This window comes from Bombus vosnesenskii, unplaced genomic scaffold (assembly GCF_011952255.1).
Source record: "Bombus vosnesenskii isolate JDL3184/JDL3185 unplaced genomic scaffold, Bvos_JDL3184-5_v1.1 scf7180000013275, whole genome shotgun sequence".
In the NCBI taxonomy this organism is placed as follows: Eukaryota; Metazoa; Arthropoda; class Insecta; order Hymenoptera; family Apidae; genus Bombus; species Bombus vosnesenskii.
In genome coordinates, this window is record NW_022882933.1 from 344,967 (window position 1) to 359,619 (window position 14,653).

General features: G+C 30.2%; 2 protein-coding genes across 4 annotated transcripts in view; both read left to right on the forward strand.

Annotated features, from left to right (window-relative positions):
- Nucleotides 1-248: 248 nt before the first annotated feature.
- On the forward strand, nucleotides 249-7,304 carry LOC117231873 (renin receptor). 3 transcript variants are annotated; one of them, XM_033490737.1, is made up of 8 exons: nucleotides 249-414; nucleotides 516-643; nucleotides 822-1,052; nucleotides 1,170-1,484; nucleotides 1,596-1,688; nucleotides 2,942-3,064; nucleotides 6,417-6,528; nucleotides 6,619-7,304. In XM_033490737.1, exons 1-8 carry the CDS (start codon nucleotides 348-350, stop codon nucleotides 6,696-6,698), a joined length of 1,149 nt encoding a protein of 382 aa, XP_033346628.1. In that variant the 5' UTR covers nucleotides 249-347; the 3' UTR covers nucleotides 6,699-7,304. The 3 variants fall into 3 exon arrangements, with proteins under 3 accessions (XP_033346628.1, XP_033346627.1, XP_033346629.1); XM_033490736.1 differs by lacking the exon at nucleotides 2,942-3,064 and adding an exon at nucleotides 4,343-4,540; XM_033490738.1 differs by lacking the exon at nucleotides 2,942-3,064 and having other exon boundaries at nucleotides 252-414.
- A 3,795-nt stretch (nucleotides 7,305-11,099) lies between these two features.
- The window catches only part of LOC117231911, a 65,257-nt gene continuing 61,703 nt past the window's right edge, over nucleotides 11,100-14,653 (forward strand). Inside the window, exon 1 of the mRNA XM_033490857.1 lies at nucleotides 11,100-11,334. Coding sequence (XP_033346748.1) covers nucleotides 11,256-11,334 — 79 coding nt within the window. The 5' untranslated portion in view covers nucleotides 11,100-11,255. The remainder of the gene's footprint in view (nucleotides 11,335-14,653) is intronic.

Genomic DNA, 14,653 nt, shown 5'->3' on the forward strand with positions numbered 1-14,653 from the left:
AAATTAAATATCGACATATTACCATTATATTATATTAGAAAATTTTCAAATTCAGATTAAAAGTAAGAAGATTCTAAAAAATATTTTATTTCTCATAAGTTAAGTATGAAAACACGTGTTCTACATTATCTACGTATCTTCTACATTATATCTTCTATCATAATCAGTCTTCTACATTACATTCTACATTATCTACTTATGACTACGCAGTTCATGTAGTTGTTACTATATGTCAGCACATGCATCTGTTACTAAGCCTTCTATTACGTTAATGTGCTGTATACTCCTTTGTGGTCATATGATCAGTTTGTGAATTGGTATCGAATTTAAGGGAGTGTCTTAATTTTATGGCAATATCTTTCAGAATAAAAATGTTCAAATTATTTTTGTGTTTTGTAGCTGCATTAGTTGCAGGTACGAATTTTATATAACGTTCCAAATGATATTTAAGCTTTAGTTTATATTCAATTAATTAACAAGGTTCAGGCATTACAATTGCTGTCTTCTTGTTACAGTTAAAGCAAGTGGAGATTTTGTAGTTTTACACAGTCCAAATAGTGTTATGTTCAATGGGAATGAAGAAGTGGAACAAAGCTTGCTTAAAGAAGTATTAGCGGCTGCTCTAGGGTTCACTGTCAAACTGGTGCATCTTTAAGTTATCTTTTATACACCTTCATTTAATATTATTTTCTAAATCTTAATCAAAAAAGTATAGAAAAAGTTAGAAAATTAGATGTAGAATTCTACTATTAAAGATTGTGAAGCATAGAGCTTGTAATAATTAAAATTTTAATTGAATGTTATAATTTTTGTTATTATAGAGAGGAATATGGAGCGGTATTTCTATCACTGATCCATTTAGACTTCCAGAAGCTGTTGTTGCAGTAGCGATAGAAGGAGTAGATTCTTTGGACATACCAAAAGGAAAAAGATTTCCTTTAAATGTGAATGAAGTTGAAGAAACAACATGGCAGGCTCTTAGAGAACGTCTTGAAGAGAGAGACAACGATAATACCTTAGTGAGGATATCTTTAGGTGATGGTTTGGATGCTGTAAGTATTAGCTTTGACAAAATAATAAATCTTTTTAATAAAATTTTATTATAAATAAAGTTTGTGGACGAATATTTTGATTGAAGTTAAAATAATTTTTATTCAATACAAATTCAGTTAGGACAATCTGCTCTTGGAGAATTAAAACCCACCCCCATCGATGAAACATCTTTAAGAGCTTTAAGCCTAGGAAAAGAAGAGGACAAAAAGTTCCTTGAAGAAGTAGAATTACTCCATGCTATTGCTAACAAAGCACCTTCAGCGATCAAACCAGATTCAAAGCCTGATATTTATTGGCTTGTCGTATCTTCTTTGCGCCCGATTTTAGATACTTATGGAAGTAATTCAACTGCATCTAGGGAAGCCCTGTCATTGTTGAATAATGCTTTGAATGTCATTCATGATGCATTTATTCAAGCTTATGATGGTCAGGTAAGAATCCTTTATAACATTTCTAAAAACTGTTGATATGTAGATACATTATTTTTATTATATTGTGTAATATACTAGAATCTAATAAAAATTTTAATATTTTTTATTCAGGTATTGATTGTGGCATTCACAAATGATGCAACTAAGGTACATCATATCCGTTCAGTAACTTTAGACAGGCAAAAACGGGATGCTCCAGATACGGTTTGTATTTAAAGTTATATACGTTTATAAAATAAACTCGTAATTATAAATAACAAAGATACGAGTTAAATACACCGTATGAAATTTGGTCAAATTGATTTCTTCAAATTTTGCATATTTCAAGATATCAATTTTCTTTATTAATTCTTCCTATTATAAAGCAACTTTTTTCAAATCAGGGATCGTAGAAAAATTAATATTGAAAATTAGTGGCTTATATATGACTTTATAAATTCGCAAAATTTGAAAAAGGATCAATTAAAAATCATTTTACATGTTTATTAAATCAGTAACTAACCGATATTTCATAGAAAAATGAGAAGAAACTATATATTTCAGTAAGTGTGTGCATTTATCCAAATATGTTTTTCATAAAATATTACAGTTAATAGACCATGCGTAATTTCATGTATAATATTCAGCAATGTTGATGCTACAAATGTATTGTGCGCAAATAAATAAAACATAGAATAAATTTATTTGATATTAAATACTACTTCTCTCTACGGAACTTAAGATTTGTAAGCAATTAGCAAAAGTGAATAATAAATTACTTCATTTATCTAGCACTTTCGAAAATCTGGGAAGTCGATATTATGATTTTAAGTTAAGTAAAAACAACATTTGTATAAAATATAAAACAAGATCGTTAGAATGAATATTATCTTTTTTCCAGACATGACCGAATTTACGAAAATATATTTTAAATCTTCTATTTATTTTTGCATGAAAAATAAGTTTATATGCATTTGTACTATCAATACTGCCATATCCTGTAACCATTTATTTAATGAAACAACTGTTTGCATTTATAATGTATGTTAATATCATCTAATATAAACTAAACAAGAATTTTATGAAAGGATTTGAACAACACCTTATATATAGCTTTTGTAATACATTTGATATATTATATTCTAGCTTTTGAAGAAGCTGTTGATAAAGATGGCAAATTGGATCTACATTTCTCTAACATACTGTACTTATCTGACTTATTTGTTGGATTGGATATAATGAAAATTTGTTGATAAAATAATATTAGGTTCACAATATTAGGATATGACTATTTGTAACACATCCGAAACTAGCTGTGCTCCATGTTGAAACCGAATTTTGTGATGAAAAGATTTCAAACTGTCACTGATAAATGTTTTTGATTTACGTAAATAATGATTTCACATTCGCATTACAAGTACAATAAAAGTTATGTCAGAATATCCAATGATCGTGTCTAACACCTATATATTTTATAGGCTAATAGAACTAAAAATCTAGAATCTGCTTCGGAAGCTAAACGGATGAATAATAGTACAATATTTAATAACAACAACAATAATGATAACTATAATAATAATAATAATAATAATGTAATAAAGGTACGTTCGTATTGTTGCATGAACAGATATTCTATTGAAACTCAACAAGTGTATAAAAGTAGAGATAGCTTTTTGCATGATTTTCAAACATGCTAATGAACTATTATACAGACGATATTTATAATTCAAAACATTTCCTTGGTATGTTAAATTACCAAGAAATATTCAACATTTGATTTTCTACAGAATATACAAAAACAAATTTCAAATTAATATATTAATACATTTTCTTTTAACAAACAGAGCACAATATTCATTGAATTACTGATTTTATTAAACTTTTACATATTTATAGGTACTATATAATATTATATATATCGGAACAGCGGGATTACAAATTTCAATCAGAATTTTCCCAATTTTTCATCACAACCACTGATGATTGTTGTTAGCAGTAATAACATCTTTTGATGTTATGAAATGAAAAGCAATGTAGTCAAGCCTTACGTTGACTGTTGCTAGTAGTTGACATTCCTGCACATTCAGTGCTATTAGTTGCTCAATGCCCTTATTAATGACTTCAATCAATGGTGTGAACAAGCGGTCGACGATCACCAATTGCGATCACTAATATTCGCGACGAACTTTTAAATTTATGTGAAATATTTAAGTTTCCTAGGAAACAAAACGGATTCACAAAGGAATTGGCAAAACTATCAAAATGGAAAATAATGGCGACAAATTTATGTTGGTTATCTAGCACGGCATCAGGCGAAATAGGAAAGAACACTTAAGGTTCAATAAACTATAAATTATGGTTCTGGTGTTGTTAGTTTAACTGGAAGGCATAGGAAATTGTTTTGCGTGTGTATTCGTGTATTCTTATATTTGTTGATTCTTCTTTTTATTATCTACATATTTGATCATATAATAGGATAGCATAATCTCTCTTTTGTTGCTCGATTATAAAAATCTACAATATTAGGATTGCTCTGACAATTAGCGTAGGGTTTATTTAGTCATTGAACTATCTTACTACGTAAAATAAAATATATGATTTAATTTGAAACGAAGATTAGAAACGAATTATTTTTAATAAATAGTACATTTTGTGAAAAGGCATAATAGATGCCTGGATATTAACTTTCACAGTAGTCGTCATAAGTTCAAACACGATATAAGGAGCCTAATAAAATGTCCACTCTACACAATGTTCACAATATTATCGAACATATACAGAATCCAAAATCGACAACTACTGTGACTACCAATAAATTAGGTTTGGATTAGTTGAGTTGTGCAACAATGTGTTGCTTACATAAACACATGTACTTATAGCAAGATGATCAACGAGATGAAAAGAAAAAGATAGAAGACGAAGAGGATTCGAATACAAGTAATAATAACACTAGCACAAACTACAGTGATATGAATAATTCTACTGCGAATAGCGATACTCGTGATGATAGTGGAATCAGTGAGAATCAGGATATGACTAATATGGATATATATTCCAACACACAAAATATAGGACAGGTATCACGAAACCCCTTAACATGCATTCTAAAGTTTTAATTTGCATATTATTTGACAATTTATAATTTATACGCATTTTATCAAACGAAAATTAGGGATACGCTTATTGGAGGAATGTTCGATATGTATCCCCATTTATTTTAGCGATACACTTCAATGTAAAAGAATATTCTTTAGCTTTTATATTTTGTTAGCATACAGATCTAATATTTTACTCCATAGTCGTTTCGTTACGAGACATGTATACAATTTTATGTATGCCTTTGTTAAATTGTGTATGATTTCGATAAATATCCATATGATTCGGGGTGTCTTATTTGAATGAAATAAATCGAGATACTTATAACATGATAAATAAAATTGAAAATTATGAGCAGCTTAAAAATTCGAGTAGAACCTTAGGGCATGTTTTTGACAATGAGTGCCTGAAAGCCGTGCGAGTGCGGATACGGGTACAAAATACGTTGTCACCCGTGGAAAATGCTTTCAAACAAGAGTTCATATTATTCTATATTATTGGACAGTACATTAAAGTATTCCATTGATCAAGAATATTACTTACATTGACACCACATACTTCTTTTACTTCTATGATTTTAAGGTTTATTACTCAACTGTCACGCATAACACATCTCATTCTTAATCGCAATATTTAAGGATCTTTTTTTTTTTTATTTCAATTTTTATTACAGTAAAAGGTACGTGTGCGTATCTCGGAGGGCTGCGATCTTTTCATATAACGTGAATGAACAATTTTGGAAGCTATAAAATGATAAATATAATAAAATGAAATACATTAATATGTAGTTCGTTACGTTTACTTGTTTTATGTATTTAAACCTACAACAAGTCTAATGTAAGCTACTACGTTAACTACTAATAACTTTACTTTAGTTTTATTTGAAATAAAGCACGTCTTCATTGAATCATTATCATTCAATATGCTACACGTATTTCATACCTAATATACTGATTGAAATATTTTATTCTTAAATTACACGACATTACTAAAAGAGAAACGTAAAACATTTCACATAATCATCGCATAATGAATGTAGATATAATCGTTAAAGTAAAGGATGTACGTGGTTTCAGTTTGCAAGATATTATTCACACGCTTATAAAAATTTATCGAAAGCTTTAGAGTCGCACCGCTTCTTATTAAATGCTTGTTGCCGATAGTTCAGTTTCTTTGGATGTATATATAATCACATACTCGTGTTTCATGTACAATGCTTCTATCCATTGTTATCAATTTCATCGCTTCATTTTTTTAAGTGGCATATATTAGAATTATATTAGAATTTCGCAGATATTTGAATATTTGAATGTTGATCGTTCAGATTTAAGAAATATTAGAATCTCTTTCTCGTTGTTTCATAAAATGAATACTTCGCGAGTATTTGTCGAGTTACGTGAATCACCAGGTAGATCATAATAATATTTCTTAATTATCTTGTAATTGTAATGTTGTTTAATTGTATTATTACTCGGTAAGATGCATGCTGATCTTATAGTAGAAAAACATAATACGAATAATATCTTAATACGTTTTGTACCAAATAATTTAATCACATCTTCAAGCTAAAATTTTGCTTTTATCGATCAACGTGGTCCACCAATGACCCACGATGTACGAAACGTATTAAATAAACAAAAATATATCATTTACAAAGTATAATAGACACAAAACACAAAATTTTTGTGAAATTTATGTTTACACCAGCTACATTTTATATAATACTAAGAACACTTGTTAACTGCTAATATTACACGATTTAGAACACATTTAATAAATGCATCAATTTTCTTGCAGCTATACTGCTGCAATAATGTGTAATATGTAATATTTTACACATGAAGATTTTTGTTCCAGGACGTAACGATTCGCTCGCGCTCGAAAGACTACACGGAAAATTATCCCATTATCTTTAATATCCTCTTATGGTTTGGAGTTGTTTTTGTCTTTTCACTGTTTGCTATTTGCAGTACGTAATAATTTCTCGTTTATTATCATTATTATTTTATCAAATAATATATACAAGTATTGTTTTAACTTTGATTTATTACGAAAACAGTTGCCATTTCGCAAATGGATCCAGGCCGAGATTCTATAATATACAGGATGACTTCTAATCGTATGAAGAAGGATAATTAAATGTAAATACAAGCTAAATATATAATAATGAAAAGAATGTTCTGCATATAATCTGTACTTAATTTATTGATGATTCGTACGATATGCATCCAAAATTTTACTTCGAATCGATGTGGTATCATTTTGTATCCTAAAGATGTAACGAATCACTATGATATACTCATATGTAAAATGTGTATTTGTAAACGGTCAATCATTAATATTAATCGTTCAACTTAGTATAAACAATGTCTGGTATTCTTTGTTGCATATTACATTTAACCAATAAACGATTACGAAATCATACCCGTAGAATGATAATAAAAATGTTCGAAGTAGATGAAATTTGTCATAAACGAGTACAAATAATAGCAGAACATGTATGCAAATGTGTAGTTATATAAAATAATGTTACGAAAGTTAAGTTGAGCTTTTTGTTACCTAAAGTAATGAATAATTATAAAACAGATCATACCATATTATATTATGATCTTAGAGATTTAACAAATTTTGAAATTTGAACTGTCTTTAAATATTATGAAAATTTGTATCGAAAGAATCAATGAGTTAATCTGTAAATTTTTATCTGACAAATATTAAATCGAATTATGCGGTACTGATTGGTAATCTTGATTTTCATAAATCGGTCTTATCTCACGAAGCGATATCCTTTTCATACATATACAAATTTTGACTAAGAAACCGCACATATTTATTGCACAAGAAACAGTTACCAAATATATTATGTCTTTAGTATACTTTATCTTATAGGTTTACTTTGTGATTGAAATTAGTTTGTACGAACTCGCATTTGTATCAATTTTCACTTAGAAAATTTTGTTAGTTCAATAACAGTATTTTCATGAAAATGAAAACCATGAAAACTATAATAAGCCCGTGTCAGTATATATATAAATCATTCCATAGGAATATTGTATTAATATAATATATAAATAATGATGTATTATAAATTAATATATATAACAGACAAACAAAAGATTTTTTTACAGCTTCTTTCTTTGATTAATTAAGAGTTTATTGTGTATTGTATATTAAAGAAAATCCCCTTTTTCCTGCTCCATTTTTCCTACGGTAGTAATATACTTTGCAAGTCAGTCATAATTCATAACTCGTGACATTTGTGTATTTTATGCCAGATGACAACTGCTATTGCAACAAGTGGAGATTTTCAGTATGTATATATTAATCGCGAAACAACGTCGCTAATTACTGTTTTAAATCGTTCCACGGTGATTCACAATCTTCTCGATCATAATTGCATCTAGTCACTACGCGATACTAACATAAGTACATAATCTGATCTTTTTGTTTCCTCCGAAATCAACTAATTGTAAAAATCATTCCATGACAAATCGATCGCTTTAATACTCGATGCCTGAGACTTTCTTTAAGGCGGAGCATGTTGTAGCTTATATCATATGATTAAAGTTATCAGTTTTTGCTGACTTTTACGAAAGCCACCAGCATAAAAGAATTTTTATATCCGTAATTATTACACGTAAAAACATTCCTTTCTTTTTAATTACAATTACAAAAGATTATTCTTTTCGTTTGACTCATTTTACGAAGCTAAGAAAAATACTTTTACTTTGCAATTTTGATCCTTGATTCACCTCTGAACGCTCTGTTAAAAAATTTGAAAAAAATATTTTCGTATTCCGTGGACTTTTTTTTTCCTTACGAATTACGCTATCTTGCTTTTTAATCACACTTCGAAATTGTAGTCATAACAGACAGAGATACCGTATAACGATTCAAGTAAGCGCAAACACTCGCCTACGATAAACTCGGAAAAATCGAATGTCCTTTAACGAATAGTTTAAAAAAAACAAGATCCAAGCTACGTTCACAATCGGACGAATATTTTCAGCCTTTCTTTTTTTCCGTTCTATCCTTTTCACCTTTGATATATGTTCTATATAGTATTAGTCTATTCCATCAATCTACTCAAACCTTCAAGGAAATGTTTGTCGACACAACACTGACATTATCGATATTCTTATACAAAGTCTCGTAACTTTGAAAGTTTCGAATATCTAAACTGAATAGTAATCGAGTAATTCGAACATTAAAGTAGTTCGACTATTTTAGCAAGCTCGAGAGAATTCAACCTAGTCGAACGATTTCGACAATTTAAACGTCCGAATAATATAATAGCTCGAAATTAGATTGTTAAAACGATAAATTTTATTACAAGACGCAAGAACAGAGGTTACCTTGTGCCTCTCCACTGTACGTTCTTGAAGGTTTAGCCCCCACCTTCGCGATCCCCACTCGAATATACCTTTAGTTTCCCACCAAACTATACACCTGTCGTTACAGGTAAGAAGGAGCAGTGGTTTCTGTCACTTACGTTGAATCCGGCTTAATGGATGTAGGGTAGTGTTGATTTGCAAAGTTTCCGTCACACATGCGTCAAGTTTTGTTATTCGAAAATTACAATAGTTGTTTACCACGTGGTTCGTGATCATTCAGGCATCTTTCGATAAGTGAACTTCGAGCTGCTTTTGTGAAAATACTTATCATTTGAATGAACAGCAGAGAGAAAAAGGATTTACGTTCCTTTATTTTCTCGTCCTTCGTAGTTGTTTTTGTTGACTCTTCCTTTCGTTGGTAATACGAAAACAATTCTGAGAACCGGCAATCTCTATGATAACTGTTACGGCCAGTGACGAGGAATATGGTGATTTTAAATGCAAATTTCCAAAGATATGGTGCAAGGTATTGTGTTTACAGCTGTTAATATGATTGAAAGGAATAGGAACAATTTAATAATCTTTTAACAATATCGTGTGTTTCTCGAAGAATCGAATGAAGTATTTTATTCTATATTTCGATATGTTATGCGTAGAGACAAGCACGAATGAAAGAAAAATAACGAGAACGATGTAAAAACCATTTACAATTATTTTTACGAGCCACATTTTCAAGAGCGAGATAAAATTATTTCCACCAAATTAAATCCCGTTAATGGTATTATGTCGTATCTTCGAACTACTGTATTTTAATGTTGAAGAGCACTATCTACTAAAAGAACTAATGTTTCAAGAGCGCTATCAGTACATTTTTATAAAATAAAATTGTTTGCACAGCAGGAAATCAAGCTGCCACTATTAATTTTAATTAAAACCGAGCTCTAAATTGAAAACTATCAATAATGTGCTATATCACATCTTTCAACTATTGAACTCTAATGTATTCGAAAAATATGTTAGCAACAAGGAAAACTATAAATGGAATTCATTGATATCAACGTTGCAAGGATCAAAGATAAACTGATGGATCAACGGAAGAATTAAAAGTATAATATCGATCAACAAAATTTTCCACGAACAGTGTGATTCTATACTCTTAAAGAAGAATATCGGATAAAATCAACAAAAGAAATAATCTTTATTATCTAGTTGCATCTTCGTGTTCTTTTGTCGTCGCATATCTTTCGACAGAATATTTTACTCGTAATTGAATACAATCAAACAATCAGGCCGCTATTGTGTAAGAGAAACGTAATTGTTGCTTTACATATAAAACATAGAAGAGATAAAGATGATTTTTGAGGAAAATGTGCGCGCATTTCGAGAAACAACTACAATGTTATCAACAATGCGGTATCTTTGTTGGCCATCTGTATCTTCAAGAAGCCGGAAAATCGGAGTTCGTAACTTTGGCTTTACGTAACACAGTCTGCGACGTCTAGACTCTTTCAAGGTTGTGCTATGGCCCGCAGGAAGCGCTGTGTTAATGTGCCTGGGATTATAGTATCATAACAAGAGTTCAGATTAACAGTAGGTAGCTTTCTTTGTATCAGTCGCAATACATACTCGGGGAAGTGATTTTCGCATAGATTCAAGAATTACCACAAACCGCCAGAACGATACATCAATCTACGTATGTTTAATAAAAATAGCGAGTAATAATGAGACACGAATCTGCGATATTACTTATTCTGGTTGAGCTCTAAAGGTCAAGCAAGAACATTGTAAAACATATGATAGAGTTAGTTAAAAGAAAATTTGTATTCGTTTGGCCGTCGCACATCCTGTGAAAACAAGCATTCAAGTCTACTTCATTTTGTGCACGTTAAACACATTATGCATGTTAAATAAATGAAAGAAGAATTCCTATTCCGCGCGTGTAGGTATGTATGATTTATGCGCGTTCTACGTTTTCACGTGTAAAATAATTGACGCGGCAAATATTCTAGTTACACGTGGAATTTGTAACACGGGAGATTATATTGTAATCTGTTATTTTCATTGAATCACTAGTCGATTAAAATCGGAACATCTCAACCGTTGCAAAAGAGAATAACTCTTATTGAAAACATTTCTAACGTTTTAAAGAAAGAAGAAAGTAATTGTTATTAGGGAAGAAGTGATTAAAGGAATTGGAAAAGGATATGTGATAAAGAATCTTGTGGGCAATTGTGCGTTATTGACGTCAAAGCTATTATCGCTAGATATCGAAAACAAGAAGTTAGAAGGAACAGTGACGATTAGTTGTTCCCCAAGTGCCAGAATACGGATCTACAATTATTCAACATCTGACAGTACAGGAATGAGCGTGAAAATCGTCGTGAGTGTGACGGAGATTGCAGACATGAGTTCTAAGGATCGTTACGTGATCGAAGGGGTAGGTAAGTCTGTATCCAAAATGATCACCATTATCTTTATTAAATATTCTTCTAATAATATTAATTGCTTAAACAGATTATGTGTTTTATGAGTTTAATATATGAGCATAATTATAAACGCAATATTTCATGCCTACACTCGGATGTAGACTCGGATCAAGTTATGTTACGCTAATTATCATAATTAATTTTAGATGATAATTGAAGAATAGATTCGGCAATTTAATCTTGTAAAAATAGTCTGTACAAGAGATTAAATAAGTAAAATTTCTCTTTTATGTTTAACAACGATATTTCAAAATCTAAAACTAATATGCTTATCGATATTTCTTCTTTGTATTTTTGATACTACGACACAATACATGAACTTTTTAAATTTGTTATCCTTTCTTATACGTTGTTTTAAAAATATGACGATTATCTTTCGGTAACACGATTCGATCGACATATTAACATTAATTGATATGTTTATTTACATTTTCAGAACATAAATTCTTGTCTGTGAAATATTTTGTGTTCTTTTCTTATTTCGAGGCAATTATTTTCCAATACTTCTGTCACTCCTTTTTTATATAATTTGTTTGTAATGATTGATGCGAAGTAGTAACGTATTTCAAGTATTTGCATCGAAAATTACATTGTTAACTTACCGCCTTTCAACATTCAAATTTCAACATTCAATTATAGCACAGGAAAATACTGTTTATCTATGTATCTTTGAAGATTTTTATGTCAGACAAAACTAATAAAAGGAACATACTTTATTGTTTAAATACAAACTTTCTAGATCGAATAATATTTTTACCTATTTCTTTCACAAAAATTTCCTCAGTTGAGAAAAATTTCCTCAGTGAAGAATTTCCTCCAATGTTGTTTTATTTGGAAAAAAACATAATAATGAATCATTTGATATCATTAAGCGTACTAGTTTACATAAGAAACTGAAATACTTGGAAGATATTTGTAATATTCCTTATTTTAAACCAGAGTTTCTAGTTAGTTTAATACCGTAGTATCTATACATACGTAAAAACCAGGAATATAGCTATCGGCAGTTTTCAAGTTTAAACTTAATTACTAAATCATATCTGTTTTTCATTCGATTATTCTATGCAAATTATATGGTCTTGTTGTAAAATGGACAAAATTTAGCTTATCTAAATTATTGTTGATAAAGTAGCATGTTATTTCTTTCATAACAAAATACTTTCCATAGTCGCTAAGAACACTTAAATGTCTAAAAGTCTGTCCAAGATAATAAATTCGTTATTGTTCGCTTTTAGAAAAAATCCAATTATACCTACCTTAGAACATTTAAGTTATAGATGAATTTAATGGCAGTATCAATTATTTAGAAATACTAATGGTCAGGCGATGACTATTATATTATATAAAATACTAGGTTCTCCGGAAAGTTTCTTTCGTTTCATAAGGTGATAATAGATGAACAACAATTTCTGTTTTATATTATTTTATTGAATTAGGTGTGGCCCATTTCATTCTATTTCTATTATGTTCGTGCATAATTCAATGAACTAATATAAAACAAAAAATATTGTGCGTCTATTATTTCCTTACAAAACGAAAGAAACATTTCGGACAACCTAATAAAATCTAAGAAAAACGTACAGTCAGTGTCAGAAATCTTCGTACATTCTCTAAGAAGGTCATTTTCATTTAAATAAAACATACATATATGTGTAACGTCGTATAATAAGATATTTATTTACGCATATAGAATAATAATAAAATAGCTCTTATAGCTCTGCAGTGTAATTTCATTTTAGCATTTTGTTTTGATAAAAATGACCTTTTTATGGAGTGTAGGAATATTTTTACGGGTGCCTGTGTATGAACAAGAAACTGCGGGTTTCGTATAAATCATTTTTTTATAATATATTTACGTCAAGAAATACAGAACCTGCACATGACAGCAACATTTTGCATAATTGATGGTAACCTGGACAATTTTTGAATGTCGTCAATGGCCTTTTATTTGCCTTGCAAGTGTTACAAGCAATGGTAATCGCTGGTTGCGCGTGACTTGCGCGTGATTATGGAGTTATCCCTAAGGCGGTTAAATTCAATGATTAGGGTGATGTACGCAATTGGTACAATCGACAATTTGTTGCAGTGCTTATGGTGTCAAACTTTTGAAATATCGACTTACCACGCTGTAGTCAAAGAGTCGTACAGTTTGAGTGATCTAAGAATGATGAATATACCATCGGTATTATAGAGCTTAACTGGGACTTGCTTATTACAGTGTTTAACCGATCTTGCTGCGTAGAATCAGCGATGAAGTTATGTAACGGTCTTCTAAAAGAATGTGCCCCCAATTCATGCCACTTTCGTGCTCGAAAATTGGGCTGAAAACGCGGATTGCAAAGTAAACGTGCTTGCTTTTAATATAAGAAATCAGTTGTCCTGAACAATTGAATCAATCCATAACGTGTCCGAAAAATGTTTTAATTTAACCATCATTCAACGAAGGTTGGATAACTGCTGTCGAATATTTCATTTTCTAACGATAAAGCAAAGAATCAAAAAGTAAGAAAAGTAATAAATTAACAAACTAAATAGAAAACTGAATGTATTGTATATAGGAAATAAAATGCTTCATACAGTTTGATAGAATAATAACACATAAATATAATCTAAAATGTAATAATGGTGAAATATCTACGATGAGCCAAAATTGAGCCAACCGTCGTCACCTGAGTGACGATTCTGTGAATTGTTAATTACAAAAAGAATTATTTGCATATTCAACGGTTCCATTCGATCTGCTTGTACATTTCCCCATTTAGAAATTTTTAATAGGAAAATTTAATTTTGAAAAAATCGTAGACTTTCGTGGCTGTCACTTATTGTTGGCTATCATCTGGCTGTTGTCTACATTTTATGGGGTTGTTTGGTGAAGGTCAAGTATACTATATGGTGATGTGGCGTTCAACGATAATTACAATGTTCACTGTACTGCAATTTAGGTATACTGACGTGTCAGGGTCATTTTTCGAGCAGCAATCGAGGGAAATCGTTTCCCTTGATGCGTACTTGAGTGTTTTGCCGCGTAAAATTACTTGTAAGATTGAAATTTAAGAAGCTTGAAGATAATTCTCTTGAGCCACTGTCCTGCTAATATAATGAAAAATACTCTAGCAGGAATTATATTAGCAATTTAAGATTATCCTATGTTCACAAATACTTTGAACAGAAGCATTGAGAAAGTTTCTGATTCAATTCTTTAATAATATTTCTCGAAATATTTTCATTTTGTTTTACGGTTCAAGATCAATTTGAAATCATAGTACCTTATTAA